General features: G+C 44.9%; 7 protein-coding genes across 7 annotated transcripts; 2 read left to right on the top strand and 5 right to left on the bottom strand.

Moving 5' to 3' along the window:
• Positions 1–161: 161 nt before the first annotated feature.
• Positions 162–2,025, top strand: V1508DRAFT_456918 (catalase-like domain-containing protein; the record flags this gene model as incomplete). The annotated part of the gene is made up of 2 exons (XM_066942664.1): positions 162–230; positions 366–2,025. 2 exons carry the CDS (start codon positions 162–164, stop codon positions 1,845–1,847), a joined length of 1,551 nt encoding a protein of 516 aa, XP_066794465.1. The 3' UTR covers positions 1,848–2,025.
• Positions 2,000–4,891, bottom strand: V1508DRAFT_202221 (eukaryotic translation initiation factor 3 subunit 8 N-terminus-domain-containing protein). The gene is made up of 3 exons (XM_066936206.1): positions 4,329–4,891; positions 3,638–4,271; positions 2,000–3,587 (listed from the first exon to the last, which is right to left on the bottom strand). Exons 1-3 carry the CDS (start codon positions 4,693–4,695, stop codon positions 2,153–2,155), a joined length of 2,436 nt encoding a protein of 811 aa, XP_066794464.1. The 5' UTR covers positions 4,696–4,891; the 3' UTR covers positions 2,000–2,152.
• Positions 4,892–5,328: 437 nt separating this feature from the next.
• On the bottom strand, positions 5,329–7,590 carry V1508DRAFT_357764 (kinase-like domain-containing protein; the record flags this gene model as incomplete). Its single annotated transcript, XM_066937036.1, has 7 exons — positions 5,329–6,047; positions 6,099–6,334; positions 6,397–6,519; positions 6,580–6,699; positions 6,750–7,009; positions 7,067–7,420; positions 7,477–7,590. The coding sequence occupies 7 exons, from the start codon at positions 7,588–7,590 to the stop codon at positions 5,329–5,331; spliced, it is 1,926 nt and encodes a 641-aa protein (XP_066794463.1).
• A 3,237-nt stretch (positions 7,591–10,827) lies between these two features.
• V1508DRAFT_357756 (uncharacterized protein) lies at positions 10,828–11,478 on the top strand (the record flags this gene model as incomplete). Its single annotated transcript, XM_066937035.1, has 1 exon — positions 10,828–11,478. One exon carries the CDS (start codon positions 10,828–10,830, stop codon positions 11,476–11,478), a length of 651 nt encoding a protein of 216 aa, XP_066794462.1.
• Positions 11,479–12,168: 690 nt separating this feature from the next.
• V1508DRAFT_201999 (NADP-dependent oxidoreductase domain-containing protein) lies at positions 12,169–13,881 on the bottom strand. Its single transcript, XM_066936205.1, has 2 exons — positions 13,110–13,881; positions 12,169–13,033 (listed from the first exon to the last, which is right to left on the bottom strand). Exons 1-2 carry the CDS (start codon positions 13,685–13,687, stop codon positions 12,655–12,657), a joined length of 957 nt encoding a protein of 318 aa, XP_066794461.1. The 5' UTR covers positions 13,688–13,881; the 3' UTR covers positions 12,169–12,654.
• Positions 13,882–14,621: 740 nt separating this feature from the next.
• V1508DRAFT_201746 (uncharacterized protein) lies at positions 14,622–15,991 on the bottom strand. The gene is made up of 6 exons (XM_066936202.1): positions 15,913–15,991; positions 15,669–15,848; positions 15,549–15,618; positions 15,325–15,494; positions 15,178–15,259; positions 14,622–15,126 (listed from the first exon to the last, which is right to left on the bottom strand). Exons 2-6 carry the CDS (start codon positions 15,784–15,786, stop codon positions 14,952–14,954), a joined length of 615 nt encoding a protein of 204 aa, XP_066794460.1. The 5' UTR covers positions 15,787–15,848; positions 15,913–15,991; the 3' UTR covers positions 14,622–14,951.
• V1508DRAFT_201925 (Telomerase ribonucleoprotein complex RNA binding domain-containing protein) lies at positions 15,662–18,063 on the bottom strand. Its single transcript, XM_066936204.1, has 9 exons — positions 18,030–18,063; positions 17,451–17,918; positions 17,066–17,400; positions 16,896–17,018; positions 16,752–16,841; positions 16,600–16,703; positions 16,166–16,535; positions 15,901–16,109; positions 15,662–15,848 (listed from the first exon to the last, which is right to left on the bottom strand). Exons 2-8 carry the CDS (start codon positions 17,851–17,853, stop codon positions 16,098–16,100), a joined length of 1,437 nt encoding a protein of 478 aa, XP_066794459.1. The 5' UTR covers positions 17,854–17,918; positions 18,030–18,063; the 3' UTR covers positions 15,662–15,848; positions 15,901–16,097.
• Between the last annotated feature and the right edge of the window lie 1,009 nt (positions 18,064–19,072).

The raw sequence follows: 19,072 nt of genomic DNA, 5'->3' as shown, positions 1-19,072 counted from the left end.
AACAAGTCCCCTTGATCGAGTAATCATCTGCCTACCGCAGAAGTCCGCGCCTTGCGCTGACGAATCTGCAGAGTCTAGAGTTCCTCGTTCGCTGGCAATCTATCAATCGGTGTCACTGGTCAACGCCCGTTCCATAGAAGCAAGCGAGTCATATAATTCACATGGATAGATATATAATATACATATATAGAGACGAGCGTAGCCCCCACTTCCTCTACCTCAGTCGGACAGTAGTAGCATCGACCTATTTACATCGACTATAGCTACTCAATTCAAGTAAACCATCATAATGGCTCCACTGCTGTGGTAAGTATTGCTCGTTCACATGGCATTCAGGTGTTGTCTAATATCAATCACAGCCACAGACACCTGCTGCCCACACTCAATCAACCGTCGGCGAGGTCTACACTGCTTCGAACGGTTGCCCTGTCCTCAATCCTCGCGCCTCCAAGCGAATCGGCACAGATGGGCCCTTGCTTCTAGAGGACTTTCACTTGATAGACCTTCTCGCGCACTTTGACAGAGAGCGAATTCCCGAACGTGTCGTCCACGCTAAAGGCGCTGGCGCCTATGGTACCTTCGAGGTCACTGACGACATTTCCGACCTAACATGCGCAAACTTCCTCGGCGAGGTCGGTAAGAAGACCAAGACCTTTACTCGCTTCTCCACCGTTGGCGGTGAGCGCGCGTCCCCTGATTCTGCACGCGACCCACGCGGTTTCGCAACCAAGCTGTACACCGAAGAAGGCCTGCTCGACTGGGTGTTTAACAACACGCCCGTCTTCTTTATCCGCGATCCCTCTAAGTTCCCGCTGTTCATCCACACTCAGAAGCGCAATCCGCAGACCAACTTGAAGGACGCGACCATGTTTTGGGACTACCTCTCCACGAACCAGGAATCTATCCACCAAGTCATGACGCTCTTCAGTGATAGAGGAACGCCGTACGGATACCGTTTCATGCACGGCTTCTCTGGCCACACGTTCAAGTTCGTCAAAGCTAACGGCGCGTTTGTGTATGCCCAGATCCACTTGCTCTCCGACCAAGGCATCAAGAACTTTGAGAATGACGAAGCAATCAAGGTAGCAGGCGAGAACCCTGACTTCGCCACCAAGGACCTCTTCGACGCGATCGAAAAGCACGAATACCCGTCCTGGACTGCGTACGTGCAGACTATGACGCCCGAGCAGGCCGAGAAGTTCAAGTACAGCATTTTCGATCTGACAAAAATCTGGCCGCACAGCGAATTCCCGCTCCGCAGATTCGGCAAGCTCACTCTGAACAAGAACCCTGACAACTACTTTGCTGAAGTGGAGCAGGTCGCGTTCTCCCCATCGCACCTCGTCCCCGGCATTGAGGCATCCGCAGATCCCGTCTTACAGTCCAGACTCTTTTCCTACAACGACACCCACCGCCACCGGTTGGGCGTGAATTACCTCCAGATCCCAGTCAATTGCCCTCTAAAGGCATGGAACCCACTAGAACGTGATGGTGGCATGCGTGTCGACGGAAACTACGGGAAGTTCCCTAACTACCAAAGCTCCTTCGCTCCAATGCGCTACAAGCGCGGCTGGTTCACGTCCGACCATGAGCAGTGGGTCGGCAAGGCTCTGGACTTTTCACCTGAAGTCACCGAGGCCGATTACGAGCAGGCTCGTGGAATGTGGCATGTGCTCGGCAAAACGCCTGGACAGCAAGAGAACTTCGTGTACAACGTTGCCTCGCATTTATCGGCTGCAAATCGGCAAGTCCAGGAGCAGACGTTCCACATGTTCTCGGGCGTCGACAGTAGGCTCGGAGATCGCATTCGGGATCGGACTACGAGGATGCCGAAAAAGCATAAGTAAAATGACTATATAATCGTTACTGGGTTGTTAATGTGGGAGAATTGGTGTTCACGGATCAGTTTTATCGACGTTGTAATTAGTTTATCAAATCGTAATCAAATGGTTTCAAGTGTCAATTTGACTGGTGTTCTGACGAAGCATCCACGGCAGTATACCCACTTTCGAGAGTACTTATTATCATACGTTTCCCTATGATTCTTCATTTACATACATCTCGTATCGTGAAGTATATAAATCACAAATGCTCAAATATTGACAAAACAATACACTTTTAAACAACTCTGCGCGCACTCACAGCACCTTGCTCACCTATACTTATAACTGTCAATAAGCTGGACAGCCTTGTCCGACAACGCCAACGCCAAGTTCTGCAGTCTCGAGTACTCTACTCCAGGAATAAACGCGATCGCGTTTGTCTTCTGGTCTAGCGCAGCCGCGACGTCATTGTAGGAGATCATCTTGCTGACTAGAGCGGTCGCTTTGCCCTCTGACATGTCGAACATGCTCGCCAACGACGCGATCGACAACGTCTCGTAAAACTGTCCGTACGTGAACAGATACGTCCGTAGACCCTCGTCCTGGATCTTCTCGCCGAGCATCTGCTTTATGTTGTCTGTACCCGGAATCAAATCCCAGATCTTAATTGCCCGGATAAGTTCCCGCGCCTTGGCCCAGTCGCCTGTAGCAAGCGCCTTGGACGCCTGCATGATGTGGTCCCGCGTGTTCTCTGGTGGACCGGTGAAGACTTGTCGCTCATGGTAATCCAGCATTCTGCGGAACGGTTTCGAGATCGTTTTCTTCTTAGCGTCGGGGGACGAGCCGGACTGCGCCATGAACGGGATCTCCAGCAACATCGAACTCGTGAGGTAAACGCATTCGAGAAGCTCGAGGTTGATGTGCATGTGGAATGGAATCTGGCGCTGTCGCTCAATCTTCTCCTGCTCGGGACTGGTCTGGGCGTATCGCTGCATCTGGATACCCTGCGCCAAAAGCTCCTTTACACGGCCCGTACCACAGATCTCCTGCAGAGCTTGCTGACTCTCAGAAATCATCCCCTCGCGGAAAGCGCAGAGACCGACTTGGACAAGCGTCCGATTGTAGAGGATCTGGGTTGAGATATCGGCGGTGTGAATGGTCGCCTGGAGATGAGACATAAGAAGGAGGTCGCGGGCATGGAAGTATCTGTTGTGCAGAGCGTGGTGATAAACGTGGCATAACATAGCCCGGGTTCGGAACAGACGGTTCTCCTGATTGTACAGTTTCACGCAGATAGCATTGATCAATTGAGAAGCGTCTTCGTCCTCGCTGTAAGGTGTAATTTCAGACTCCAAGCTGTCTCGAAGAGTGGACCACGCCAACTTCTCAACGCTCAAAATGAGCTGCTCAGGCTTGTAGTACAAAAGCTCCAGGCGTCTGACGAGCACTCGGCTCACGCTAGGATCTAACTTGGCTCTCTCAAAGTACACTTGACTGCGGATAATGGTGCTGTAAAGGACAGATTCCTCCTTCAGCCGATCAATATACTCTGGCGTGTGAGGATCAATGTTCTGTAGCGATCGAGTGAACTCGTCGTCTAGTCGCTCAACAAGTGAGATGACGCTACCGAAAATCTTCAATGGCTTGCTGTCCTTAGGAACGGGCTCCTCTTCATCCTCGTCAATGTCTTCGGCGTCTTCTTGAACGACATACAATGGGTTCTCCTCCAAGATCTCCAACAGCTTGATAATCTCCTCTTGAGCACTAATTGGTTATTAGTGAATTCATACTTCCAATCTCCGTAGGCAACTTACGATTTCCATTGGTTTACCGGCATGAAGGACGCAGTTGACGTAGTGAGATCAAATCGAGTAGCGATAAGAACGAGTAACACACGGATCTTCTGATAGATGGTGGCAGCAACGCTAAGCATTTTCTCCATATTCCGGATCTGCTCTGCCTTGTCGGTGTTTTTCTTTCCTCGCGCCTCCAAGATAGCTCGCAACTGCTTGAAAATACTTTCAGGAGTAATTGTGATTGTTCGTCCGCCACGACCTATAGTAGAGAACGCAGCATCGCTTGTGTCTTCAGCAGTAGCAGTAGCACCAAGTCGAATCGCCGCAGCAGCCGCTTCGAACTCGGCGCCCTTTCTCATCTTCACCTGCGAAATAGGCTCAAGTACCTCCTCAGCTTCAAGTAAGAATCCATCAGGATCGGCGCGGAACTTAGCGATCAGATGTTCGTATTGTCGATTGTTCTTTTTTATACGCTGCTTGATCGAATTTAATGCACGTGCATTGGTGGCATTCATCTTTTTCTTCGAGTCCTTTTCGGTCTTGATGGTCTCATTCATGAAATCCTCCAATTCAGCGATGGCTTTGATGTACAACTTTGGAGTATCCCCCTGCTGGCTAGCCTTCGCTATGATCTTATTCAACTTGTCAAATTCTAGAAATCATGATGGTCAGCTCTCGCCGTCAATCTCAGTAAATCACGTGCACATACCATTGGAAATGTGTACCCAATCATTGATCTTCCTCGCATTTTCAATAGTTCGAATAATGGCATCAATTTCCTCCAACCGCTTATCCTTAGCACTCTTGACTACTCGCTTCGATTCATCCTCATCACTTTCGTCGCTCTCCTCTCCGCGCAAGAATCGCGACGCGCTGCCCTTTGCGCCGGCCTTCAGGAAGCCACGCCCATCATCCTCATCAGAGGATTCAATCTCACTTTCATCTTCTTCTGTAGATTCTTCTTCGTCTTCGGATAACTCCTCTTCAGATTTCTCCTCCTCGGATTCAGAGTACAACTCCTCTTCTGAGGATTCAGTTTCACTGTCGGACGAGCCGCCGGCGAAAAATCGAGACATACTGGATTCCGAATAAAGCAGTCTAATTGACGATATTTCAAATCAAATGCGGGATATTTATGTCGATACTGACTTCCCGCGAAATTGTCGTGCAGTAATGGTTAGTGAGGGTCGGCGTTTGTTGGAATACTTACAACAAAAATTTTCTAAGCGTGGTCCGATACAGGGGGATAGGGTTTTCAGTCTAGAATCCGCTGTGATACGAAGTACGATGCACTGTGCACGAGTGCGTAAATTTCGGCATAACTGCGTCACAGCACATAACAGGCAACACAAGTCACTTCCGCTCTATCAGCCACTAGTCAAATAGCTGTATTCTAAGCGACATATTCCGTTGCTCATAATGCTGACAAAAACTGTACAAATGTCAAGATATGAAAAACCATTCTCCCAGTCATATCAATCTCGTCTTCCCTTCAAATCTTCACAAAATTATCAAATGTATGATCCCAAACAACGCACTAGCAAAACCATGAAATACGCAGTCATATCAGAACAATAGAAATCCTTGGATCCGCCTGCCAACGCCGCAAACTACCAGTCATTAATAAAAAAATGTAAGCACATCCATACCAGGTTGCCAAGCAAGCAAGGTTCATAGTCTTATCCTGTGGATTTCGGCTATAACTATTCTTATGACCAATAACTGGTGGAAAGCCCATCTTCCAGATTCCGTATGATATCTCCGTGGCGATACTGCTGAGCATTACTCCGTCGCCGACTTCTTGCACCGCCAGTTTTGGAATCGTCGTCATTCATCTCAGAAATTTCTGGAGGAGGAAAGTATGCCGGACTTGGTTGCGCTCTAATAGCTTGAGCGGGATCAATGAGGTTCCCAACTCGCTGCAACTTAGGTGGGATAGGATCAACTTGCCCGATAGTAACAGCCCTCGGTCGGCCGGATCGTGACGATGTTTGGCCCATAGCTGCGAACATTCCTTGATGTGGCGGATATGGATTAGAAGTCACCGTAGTATTAGCTGGATTCGTGTTATACTGTGGGGGTGCGTAATACGACGGCGCTTCGATGTGCTGCGATGTTAGCAAGTGAGATTGCTGTTGCATCGGAATCTTATTATTTGCAAGACCGTTATTTGGCTGCGCGTATCCATAATTTTGAGAAGGCTGCCCTTGTTGCATCGAATTTGCACTACCTTCCTCTCGAATTTGCTCTTTATGCAAATTATGATGCGAAGTTGTGACGTTGTCGGTCTGTCCAATTGCTTGAGTAGCATATTTTGAATTTGCAATGAACGGATGCATTTTAGCCTGCTGTGGCGTCCACCGCTCCAAAGGATTGAGGTTCAGCAGACCTTTTACAAAATCTATAAACGACTCCCGGTTTTGCATTTCTAAGTTAAATGTAAGCATAACTTTCCACAAAATTCCTAATCGTAGCTTACCTCTTTCTATCTCCACTGGCTTCATGTTTCGTTTTGGCATTGGATAAGTTCTCACTATATCTGCCAAATTCGAAGCAGCGAAATAACGCTTGCTTGGCTGCTCATTGTTCTTGTGTTCTCGCGAATATTTCTCCATGCTTTTCAGTCGGTATGACTTTTCTCCGTATTCTGTCGTGACCTTTTCGAAAAATTCGGGAGCTTGTTTGCCCATTTCCATCATCCACGACGGCGGCATTCTATAGAATTGATTTAGTCTATACTATTGACTTCTCTGCCAACAAATATGTATATTACGTACCCCAACATCTCAACTATCCGCGATATTTGATTGTATTCGGAGCTTCCAGGAAAAAGGGGTAGACCCAGAAATAATTCCGCAACAATGCACCCCAAAGACCATATGTCGATAGACGATGAATATCTAACACAACCGTTCAGCAGTTGATTCTGACAAAAGAGAAGTCTAAATTTAACAACTTACGGAAGCCCGAGGATCACCTCAGGTGATCGATAAAATCGTGATTGGATGTACGTATAGACAGTTTGCCGTTCGTGGCAAGCTGACCCGAAATCTATGACCTTGATGACAGGACTCTCCAGACTGCCACACCGGTTAGGACCGCAATAACATAGTCGCCAATATCAACTCACTTCTTTAGCAAAATATTCTCTGGCTTGAGATCGCAATGGATCAATTTTGCCTCTTTCAAGACACACATAGCATCCAAGAGCTGTTGAGCAAATACTCTGACTAAATTCGTGCTCAAGCCTCGGAACTGATTTTGCTTAATCAAATCGTACAGATTGCTGGACAACAGTTCGAATACGAGACACAAATGCTCTCTATGTATAAACTTGTCTAGTAGTCTGAGCAAGTGATGTTCGTCATCCCTGTCTACAGCCGAGTTAAGCTAAATGAAGTCTATCAGCATTATGTGCGTAATGTGTACAGTCTGTATCATCCTTACATGTTCCAGTATAGAAACTTCCATCATGCTCTGATTAAAATATGCAGGTTTATTTTTGATAACCTTAACTGCCACAACTTCCTGGGTCTTCAAATTCTGGCATTTCACGACCTGACCAAATGTACCCTGGCCCAGGATATCTAAGATAAGATACTTTTGTTGATCTTTGCCGCCGCCAAGAATATCATTGACGTAGAGGATGTAGTCGCTATCGTCGTTATCGTAGCCATTGTTCTTACTTCCTTTGCTCGGCTTCGTGAGGACCCTCCGCGGATTTCTAGATGATTCATATTTAAAAGCCGGGTTGCAGATTCTATATGTAGCTGGTATATGGATGGTGAGCGCTTGCAATGGCTATGTGAGAAAAGTATGTCAGAATCTGTACAGAATAAAATGAGATCGACACATACACTCATAAACCCACCATCTGGATTAGCACGTCTGTACTGAGGCTGAGAATATCTCTTGGGGGCCAAATCTGCTCGCGATCGAACTTTGACGAACGATGGAGCTGGAGAAGGCATAACCAATTGCTGCAACACCTGTTGTTGGCTGCCATTTGCTAAGCCGGATGACATAAGGACCGCTGTAGATGCTCGACGACCGCTCGAATCGACATTCAATGATTGAAATTGATTTACTGGAGAATTTGAATGAAAAAACACTGTTAGATACAGAAGAAAGAGAAGAGGATATTAAGATATTGTCACAGCATTTTACAAAATTTATAGTAAACATACCCAGTGACGCTCTCCCTGGAGAAGTTCCTAATTGTGTCAGATGATATGCTGGCCCCTGATTTATTGTGGAATGGAGAGGAGACAAATTCAGCTGTGAGTAATATTGCGTTGGTGAATACTGCACTGGTGTGGTGGTGCCATATTGTGATCTGTACGTTGGAGGCAATGAAACTGTATTACCTGTCGAGGGTGAATACGCTGACATTCCTGGAGTAGCTGATGCATATGGCGAGGTCGAAATCGAGCTATATGAGGGTGGTGTCAACTGTGGCGCTATGGGACTGACGTTATGCATTGGCGAATAATTCCGGAATTCCCGTGATCGGCTACGAGGGCTGTCTATGATGGCGGGATCCGAACCAGGAGAAATATACATCGAATGCGTACTCGGCTGACCCTGAGATATTTCCTGATCGTGATGAATCAAGTGCTGAAGCTGAGGCTGACTGGTGAGTGGCAATAAAGACTGCTGACCATTGCCATGAGATCTTCGACTTTGCAACTGAGACACCTTGTAGTCCATTTCGAATCTCGGTGACAGCTCCAAAATTAAGGCGAGTATCTCGTAAATGGCGAGAAATTGAATTATCGTTCACACAAAGGGCATGGAAGTCTCATCTGAATCAAACCGCGTTGCTAAACTAGAAAATACAAAATATATGGATCCTTCTGGGTAGTAATTAGAGATATCCATCTTAATATTAACGTTCAAAGCAAATCGCTGGACGAGGAGAAGAGGTAATTACTTACTGATTCTCGTAATTGTACGGAGTCACCTTTGTCAATCAATAATTCTCCCTGTCGAAAATTCCTACCGCAGATCTCGCTTATTATCCACTGTGCACTTTGTGACCAGTCTCAATTCAAATAAATAGCGAAAATTGAAAATCAGATTGCCACTTCTGGTGAACGCGTTAATCGATGGAGCTTTGATCCCCGTTGGAGGATCACCAAGAGTCTCGTAAGCACAATCGGGAGCTCAATGACAGATGTCGATCCTAAATATGTCGATCCTAAGATAAGACACTAGTCTGCCGCATGGATCTATGAATCTAGCAACGCGGCCGAACCAGAGTACTGTAGCTACCGGATTATTGCGGTCGTGTCAAAGAAACTCTGCAGTCGTAGTTCTGCAACATGACGAGTCCTTGACTCCGCCCTAACGAACTATGACGATGTAATTAGCTTTGTGGCCCCACCAATAAACTTTGGGCTTTGCGGTTTTTAACGTCACGAATTTTCATCTTTCGAACGCAGCGAGCACCAAAGGATTGGCTGTAAGCTTTGGCCTCCAAAGGTCCTGCCTGGATCGGCTGGGCTGGTGGCTAGACTCCACATTTAAGTTGCTCGTTCTAACTGCATGACATTTATTATAAGACCGAGCAACACTTTGATGATTCAAATATGCTCGTCTCGTTGGGCAGTCAACGGTCTATTATTCATATTACCGCAAGCATGCTATTTATCACCAGCGATGTCCCTTCGACGCACTCACTTGAACACACTGGAAAGCACCATTGCGTATATTGCACGGATCTTATTTTGGATAATACAATAGTAGTTGTTGATGCTATATTACTCAAATTGTATGACATCAGGATTCCTATATATGAATATCAATTCTTTTATGGCTAAATCAAATCGCAGCCCATAATAAACATCCGCAAATAAAAATGCTTTTATGCTACCATTCTAGCGCCGCTTGGCAAGTTTGGGTCCTTTTGAGGAGAGTCTCGCTATATTGTAAGTTGCCCTAAATTTACTTCACCGGTCTCAATCGTATATTCTAGCCTGCGCGTTTTCACATTCTCCTTTGTTATGCATGGGTTGAGCATAAGGACCTATATCTATTGTTGTCTTCAATCAATGTAGCTTTCTCGCAGTGATATGCTACATTTTGGGGCATGGTAAATACAACTGGTAGCATGATATCAGATCACCGATCTTTTGTACCATTTACAAGTTTTACACGTAGCCTGTCGTGCGTGGTAAACTCACACATAAAGTATACCTGAATATGTAGCCTATCGTCCAATGGCTTGAGAAAGTTCAACTAATGCTGCGTGACAACCACTGGGAATATGTCGATATCTAGGCAGGTTAACCTCACATACGGAATAACACCCTAACCGGAAGAGAAACATACTCGCTCTGATAGCCGCACACTAGCGATGTTCGAATGACATCTTGCACAGCGAGCAGATCGATAAATTAGCCCTGTCGGTAGTGAACGCGAACGTCGCGAAGAACCATCGAGTTTTCAATTTGAGAACGGATCATACGAGAAACTACCTTAGATTCTGCACATGATTACTATAGCCGAACCACACAGTAGCAACGTACAGCCCAGCCCTCTTTCACTATCCCAATTCATCTTTTAAAATGCTCGTTTCTTTAAGCTAGTGTAAGCAATTCGCATTCACGCTTCGCAGGGTCAGAAAGTATACAGAGATAAGTGAAAGGTTCCATATGCACGAGTAGGTACTCGTGCATCGGAAATTGAAGGTTCCTAAAGCACTGTCGATTCTAATATTCTCCTGCAACTTCTAATTATTGAGCTTTGGGAGCGAAGATTGCCATAGATTCGAAATGCTTAATTGAGAATCGACCTCATTCACTTCCGTACAAGTGTAATACGACTGCGCTTTAACTACCGTACTTGATATTAGTCCCGTCAGTAAATTGGGCTCCCCGAGGACATATCGCCTTCAGCCAGCCCAAGAGACGACGCAGCTTGCGCGTCGCCAACCTTAAACATCAAAGTATTTTTCGTCAGGTCGGGAAAGATATTACCTTCGCGGCTTTCCCGTCCAGTTGGTAACTGCTCATACGTAAACCCGTAGAACCTAACCCTCAGCAGGTTCGCGTCCCCGCTCGAATGAACATCAACAGGTCGACCGTAGCTGCCGACGATATTTGGAAATATAACAGGTATTATATCACCGACTGGCCTCTACGTGTGTAAAGACATCAGACATGCTCTACTACTTAAGGTTCTGTATTTTGCTCGCATATATTACTATGATGGTGGATAGTTCAGATGCTTTCATAGATCCAGTAGAAAGGAATCGGACTGTCAGCGCGATAACTACATTTGACAACTTTATGAACGCGTCACCCCTTGCTTTCGAATTGAGGTTATGGCAAATGTTCGATTCGCAGGATATAGCTGTAACGAAAGCTACAGCTTCCGGCAGGGTTGATGTAGGTACTGATGGCTTCCTGGAGAATGAAGGCTTGTTACTGTATAATGAAGTACAGCACATAGATGGTAATTTTAATATTATGAGGATATTCGGCAACACCACGACGCCGATGACAACAAAGTCGCTGCGCAAGAAACTTGTACTTGCAAAATTTAAGTTTTTCACGTCCAGCTATGCTTTAGGAAGAGAGTTTGTTCAGTATATATCGACGGAAAGACCTTATAGGCTCCAAATGCCTGTTGGCATGCATTCTCTGGGATGGGAAATAAGCAGGAATGTCTTTTGTGTAATTAAGATCTACTATGATAGTTCTTTTACGGACTTGAATTATGCATCTGGGTTGCTTATTTCTGACGGATACAGGAACATCGACTTTGAGAGTGTGTTTATAAAATGCCGTGAGGATGACCCCAAGAAGGGATCGTCGGAGAATATACAAATGGATGAAGTATTAGAATTACTGTGAGTAGTACTCGCTGACTCGTCTGTGTTGTTTGTGATTTTGCGTTTGCTCGCTGTGGATCCAATTAATGGACTGGGAGCCAGCCCATGGTATAAAGGGGCACAGATTCCCGCGGTGTATATGCTAAAAAATAAACTCTAAATCTCATCCTTGGTTCAAAAGACTGCGCGGATGAGGTTCATTACATAATATTTGATCTGTGGTGTGGGGTCTGAGTCACTACCACGTCAGAGATAATAACCGAAGAGGACCAAATAAATCTGGCAGGGATTAGAACAACATAGCTCAAGACAAGATGGACAGCTCCACATAATACAGGTGCTGCAACAATCGAGAAAGCAGACAATATATTTCCAACGTTACCGAGAAAATAGCGGTCGCACTATATGCCCCACGGATTATCCAAGTTCCTGTACCGACCACCTGCAGCCCAGCAACAACATGCGAAAATCAAAAGAACCTTACTTGGTTCCAGACTAGAGAAGTTCCTGGCTCCCATTCACAGTACGAGACATACACACAACAAACATCAGCCGTCAGTAGTTGGGACATTCAAGATTGGGTGCTCGGTAGTCCTTATGGTTGGATCTCAATATATCAGCACAATCAGTACGATGAGTTGTTTATCAGCTCATTAACAGAACGACGGTCACAGTGCTAGTCTCATAACTATATGCCCGTCGTAGTGAGCCACCGCTACTTTATGATATGTAATCAGGTCCACATCTACCGAATTATACCATCATGAAAGCCAATAGCGAGTGTCGAGTGCAATTTGTAACATCCAAGACTACAATTCATAGTGGGTAACGTGCGTAATGTACAACAATGACAATGGCACAAGCGGTTGGCGATAGGAGATACAATAGCCAAGAGATCACATGAGTACAGCGCGAACCATACAATTTCAACGCATGTACATAAAAAGAAACGCAATCGAACAATGCAGATGCTCAAGGATCTTTAAACAGCAGCCGCCATCATATACGAAACACGGGCATCAGTAGATAGGATTTCGAACCAAAATCGTACAGTAAATAATACATAGAAGGAAGATAATAATCCAAAACAGTAGCAACACAAAGCAACACCTACACAATGCAGCTTGAGCTTCTAAATCTTTTCGTCACGTACTTAACCTCTGCACGCCCTGAGCATCGCTCTTTACTCCGTACGTAATTAACGACTATAGGCAGGAGCATCGCTCTTCACGGATTCCCAAACATCATTGACGACATCCAGGATCTCGGCAGGCAATGGACCCTCCGAGAGCGACGATAAGTTCTCTTTAACCTGTTGAATCTTCGATGCGCCAATGATGACGGCGTCACCGTCGGATAGCTCAGAATGGTGTTTCAGCCAGCGCAGTGCAATGGAGTTATTGGAGATTCCGTATTTAGCACCGACTTTCTCAATGCTTTCGACAGCGTCAAAGAATGATTCCTTAAAGTATCGCTCTCGTAAGCGTCGCCCTTGTCGAGTATTCGGGTCAAACCGCGACCCCAGACCAGGTTCATGGCCGCGGCGTACGTTGGAAAAAAACCCGACCGCCAGCGGGCTGATACATCAATTAGGGTCCCAGTTCGACAGATAAAATAAAGTGCAATTTTCTCCTTTCACTCAAGCAAACTTACCTGTATGCAAAGAAATTGATGTTGTTCCTCTTCAGGACCGGAAATAGCTCAGACTCATTGAGTCGAGAAACCAAATTATATAGTCCCTGATAGACAGTTGGCGTTACCCAGCCATTCTCTTTGGCGTTTTTGACAAATATCTCTACTTCTTCGGCAGTAAAATTGGAGAGTCCGAATCTTTCGAACTTCCCTTGCTTGTAAAGATCATCCATTGCTTTGTGTGTATCCTTGAATGGTGTGGCACGGTCAGGACAGTGGAGATAGAGCGTCCTTACTTTTGAAACTTTCAATCTCTTAAACTGTTCCGCGACGGACAAGAAGATCGACTCCGGCGTATGCGAGTTAGCTTGAAACGAGCGAACTTTCGTATCGATAAGAAATTGATGTCTGTCAACCTCTAGAATCCCGAGGAATGTCTCAGATTCACCTTGAAAGCCGCCGGGATAAACGAAAGCAGTATCGACAACATAGTATCCGCGCTCTTTAAACGTATCAAGGAACTCCTTAGCGAGTGGTATCGTAGTAATGCGACCGTGCTCGCCGAAGCCTGCGGTGCCCAGAATGACATCGACAGGCATGGCGCAAGCAACGCGCTGCTCGTGAAAATACTCTGTTGATTCTTATAGACGTTGGCTAGACAAGGACAGATGGCTCTGTCATGAAATTGTCGCAAAAACAGCTGTAAATTGGCATTCGCGGCGCGCGCTATTGTGGCTACCAAACTGACAATGACAAGGGTTCGGGAAACTGTCGCTGTGCGCGCAAAATTGACATGCTTATTTCGGAAATATTACCCTAAACGGATCTATGCGAATGCAATTTTCACTACTATTGGCTCCTTGGCATTACTAGCAATTCAAAATACTACCTACTTTTGCTACCCACTAATTAATATAGATCACGGAATTCCATATGTGCAGATTCTTTATATTCGAAGGATTATGTTGGTTTTGTCTCGAATGGTATGGGCACAATGAAGTTCGCTCGCGATTATTTACCAACAGTGTGAGTATATGGAACGTATCCGAAGATTTGTGCACTTTGTCTCAGCACTGGTCATTTTATATCGCCGTGCTACTATATAAGGGTCCTTTATTAACAGGTAGTAACAGCTTGGATGTAACTGACACTGCCGATCATATCGCAGTCTACCTGTCTAAGCTCGGCCCATCTTTGGGTTAGGGTTACATTTAACTTCCGCCAATAGATTAGCCTTCTAAACTTTCTGTAACAAAGGGGTTCAGTCCTCCAAGTGTCCGATAAGGAGCCGGCCGCGTACTGGCTGCCATCTTAAAAGTAATTGATAGGAGGATAAGGATCGTAGAACCATAGCTAGTCAGCAACCAACAGCATCCTACGACATGCAGTTTACTCTTGCCACACTACTGTGGCTGGACTATTGCATAAAGTGAGTGGGTGGTTGCACAATTATTCCACCTCTAAATTGCCATAAGTGATGTAGATAGTAGACTGGTTATATATGCTCTTGATGACTTCAAGGTGTCCGAAAATGTGAGACAGACAGCAGCCCAGTGCACGTGATTTCCTGGAGCCCAAGCTGGAGCATTCGAAAGCCGAAAAAGTGCGACTGATCACTGATAGCAGCCCAGTGCATGTAATTCGTGGCCACAGCTGAAGCGTCCCAGAATCAATTGCTCAGTGTGTTGAAGTAGGCCGGCGTATTATCGTACCGCGTGAGAGTCAGAATGGCGACTTTATAATGCATAGTGCTACCCTATCAATGAATGTATGTATCGTACGCCGATTCTTGATCACATTATCAAATGTAGCGTACTGCAGTTGAAATGGACTCTTTTTACATCTATCTGCACTATACTTAAATCAATATTTTTTGACCGATATAATACGTCTACTCTGCTCATCCATTGCCACTTTGGCAACAATTGAGAGAATATCATTACTCTGCGTCTGCCGTATGCTTTCCAGCCATTGCAATATATCACGGAAGCTGGATTGTTTCCGTCGCAGGACCACTATGAATGCCGCATATCCTAGTCTTAAGACCATTAGTACAGTCACATTCTAATTCCTGTTTATTGATGTTTACCCATGCACTTCGTGAGCACTGACATTGCTTCCGAGACGCCTTGCATTTGACAGTACGCAACGTATAATATTCGCAATGGTATCTGGAATCATCCAGATGTCAATATTGCGGTCGATAATCTCCACATAATTTTAAATGGAACGATACCTTTCATGCAAAGCCACGAGAGTCTCGGGCCAAGCCTTGATAGCTGTCGTACATAATTGGCGTATCTCATAGCGACATCAATGAAAGTTCGGTGAATATTAATCAGTATTGTTTTGCGCGAGTTCAATACAGAATCGCCATATAGTCTACTAAAGAGGATTGGTATATGACTTCATAAAATACTATTAGCATCATTGTGGAAACACATAACTCCATTGACTCACATTAACATTCTCTTCATAAAACTCTCGCTCCGTCGATAGCAATACTCTATAGTTTGCATTCCGGCAATATCTAGAGGACTTTAGAGCTAAACTGAATTATGTACGAGATCAAAGAGCTACCTTGATCTGGATTCTTAAACAGGTCCCGCTTGACATTCAATGTGGTCGTATGGATAGTAAGCCCACAATATGGAAATTCGGAAGTTCCAGTCAAAACTGGAACATGCACATGCGGCATATTGAGATCGAAATTTGTCAGTGACTTCGCAGGATTGATAGTTGCACCATATTCTGGGTACCCTGTGCAAAAGTTTAGGGCAATAATGCGATATCGCGCAACACGACAACTGACCATTTAACATACGTTGAAAAAATGTCACAGCCTTGTCTCTGTCAAGAGTGATATACAAGAAGTCATCGGTAAGACGCAATAATAGGCTGTCTTTCTTGTCGGATGTGAATGCTAACTTCTCTAGTTCCAGTTGTGAATACAGTAGGTTGCACAGGAACGTCGACACGACTGATCCCTGAGGGATGCCTTTCTTCTGTTTATAAAATTTTCTGCCAATCTGATTTCATCAGTTTCAGACAATTAGCTTCATAGTGGGAGGAATCACCTGCACAATATGGCCCGCAATATGTTCAACCAGCAACCTCAGTAGTTCATGTCGTTCGTAAAAGGTTACTTTAGCGCCGTCAATGAATATTTTGTTCTCGAAATTCTTTACTGTACGCTTGACAAACAGAGAAAATTCTGAGTTCTCCATTGGATCATATTCAACCTCTAACGAATCCTCCAGCGGACCAGGGTACGCCGCCGATATAAATCTCTTGAAAACATCATTGTTCTTCATGGAAACCATAATAAACTGACGTATTCTATATTCATTTAGTCGGAAAAATTTCTTAGCTGCACGGTACGCTTGTGCGGGTGGGATTGAATCGAAGCAGGACTGAATATCAACTTTCACAAAATATAAATTACGACTATAATTGTAAAAGTCAACGTCATTACGAAGGCCGTTAGTCGTTAATTGATTGCCGGACTTACCCAAGTAAACCTTGATCTTTCAGTGCCTTTTGAAACTCTAACAACTTAGGAAGTGCGTCTGTTGTGCCCAGTATTGCAGAACCAAGAGCCTCTTTATTTACTGACTGTAATTTATGAGTACGGATAGTAACCCACAAACTGCACGACCTTACATATTCGTGTTGTAATACTTGAAAGACAGGCTTCATTGCTTGATTGATGCTTTTTGACATTTTTGGGATCGCGATACTTCCCAAGACACCCTGGGAAGCTTTTTAGCAACTGCCTATGCATGATCACTGCGACGCCAACTGTACCTTTCGCAAGCCGGCTTTATTAAGCCGCATAATAAGACGGACACCAGTAGCTTTCGGCAACAGTCGAATGCCTGCAAATCCAAGTTTTCTTGTCTTATCCTCCGCAATTGTTTTGAGTAGTTTCTGCACCGAGGTCAGCTTCAGCTCGCATATGATAGACACGGCCATACAATTGGAATCTCATCAAACATTGTAGATATAATTTGATTCAGTGCCGGCTGAGAAAGCCGATGCCAAACGTCATGCCGAAAATAGACCAGTCGATTGCGGGTCGTAGCACTATCTGTCACAAAGAAATTGCCACGGACGATAGACGGGATGAGGCTGTCAAACAACCAGTAAACAAACTCAGAGAGAATATTTGTCCGCTTATTATATTCACCCAAAGGCATCTTCGCGCAATCGTATTTTCCAAGCCATGTTATATCGCGAACGCTTATGCCTTGAATTAAGCCATGCATTGTCAATTTTTCATACCGTCCCAGTGAAATATACGTGTCGATATCTGCTGATGTTATTCTTCCATTCAACAATAGTCCAAGATCAATTACTAACGTCGCAGAATTATATTCCAGTTTGTTCGAGACCCAAACGTCTTCGCCGGTAACAATTTTTGGACGACAGATTTCACAAAAGCTGCTACTTGATTATATCTGGTCGTGTTGTGCAAGAAATTCACGCTCTCTTGCATTCCGTAGCCGCCCTCCTCCACCACGTTGCACGATATCTCTGGCAGCGACTGCTCGTTGGAGAACAATGGTGAATCTTTTGATGGACAGTAATACTGGATCAATATACCGTATGGGCATTTCTCCTGTCTGTGTTGTATCTGCCGAAACAGCTCGAATGGACGCCCTTTCAAAGTTTTCGGTAGAGGCTTTTTGCGTTCCAAGTCATCTGACTCAACGTGGGGATCGAGTAGTCCTCTCTTTGGTAGATCTTGACCATATGCTGCCATATCGAATAAATTCTTCAGACCATATTGCTTGCGAAAGACGTACTTAAGCACACTCTTCGTGTGCGCTGCATTGGTGTGGTCAGAGTAACGTACGAGACAGTCTGTCTTACATTAGTATATATATATATATATATGTGTTAAATCATCTTACTTTGTGGATACACTCCAAATGTTACCTGTCCACTTGACTTGAGACGGGGATTTGTGTAAAGCATCTGATTGCGATAAATAACAATTCTGTTGATCCTAGCTCTAGAGAGAAGAGTCAGTATAAGTCGTCACTTTTTCTTACTTCTATACATACAGATTACTGGGCTCATGCTCTAGAGCTTTACCACCATTTGTACTGAGAGTCTGGCCACCTATCTTAGGTCTTTTGGTTTGCCATCGGTCTTTCTGCCCTTGGATGTCATATATTGGGAACCCTAATAACTGCAAGTTAGATATCTTATATGTCTACGTCAACAAGAATGATGATTACTGACCGACAGCCTGGTAATAGGATTGGTTTCCAAATTCAAAAAAAACGCAGGTACTTGTGAGCAGGAAAATCATAGCACTGTCTCCAATTCTTTGGACCCAGCATTAGCTTGCGCCTCTAAGAAATGAAGAAATAGATCCATTACCTCTCAAGTAATAATTGCCATTCTGCAGCACACAGGGCCATGTAATGACTACTTGCATACTCCTGAACGATGCTGGTTAATGCTGTTGTGCCTTCTGTATTGTTCTACGCCAACGTTAGCCAATAATTTCGCACCTTAACATCGAACGTAGCGATGCCTTTGAAAATCCCAACGTAATTATATTTTGTGACGTGCCGCGTCTCGACTTGGAAAGCAGCTCTGCTATAACCATATCTAGGACCTGAACCTATGCCATTAGTAAATACCACTTTGACAATGCTGGACCGTCTTCTTTTTACCTCCTTGATCTTTCGTGAAGACGGCGTTATTGTCACTTCACCAGCACGGAAGCGACTGGCGGCACGAATAACTGCTTCACCGTGGATTCCAACGACTGAGGTCGTCAGAACTAGTGCATATTTGTCCGGATCATCTGGTAGAAGCAGGACTTCTTCACTAACGTGTTGCTGTAGAAAATCGTGAAGTGAGTATATTTTTGCAAATGTCTTCCTCAAAACATCTAGACTTCCATGACCATTTTGAAACGTCTCTAGGTCGCGACTTTTTCTTTTGGGCATTGCTGATTATTTTGT

This window comes from Lipomyces doorenjongii (assembly GCF_038497915.1).
Source record: "Lipomyces doorenjongii strain NRRL Y-27504 unplaced genomic scaffold V1508scaffold_44, whole genome shotgun sequence".
Lineage (NCBI taxonomy): Eukaryota > Fungi > Ascomycota > Lipomycetes > Lipomycetales > Lipomycetaceae > Lipomyces > Lipomyces doorenjongii.
This window is presented reverse-complemented; position numbering and strand designations above follow the sequence as displayed.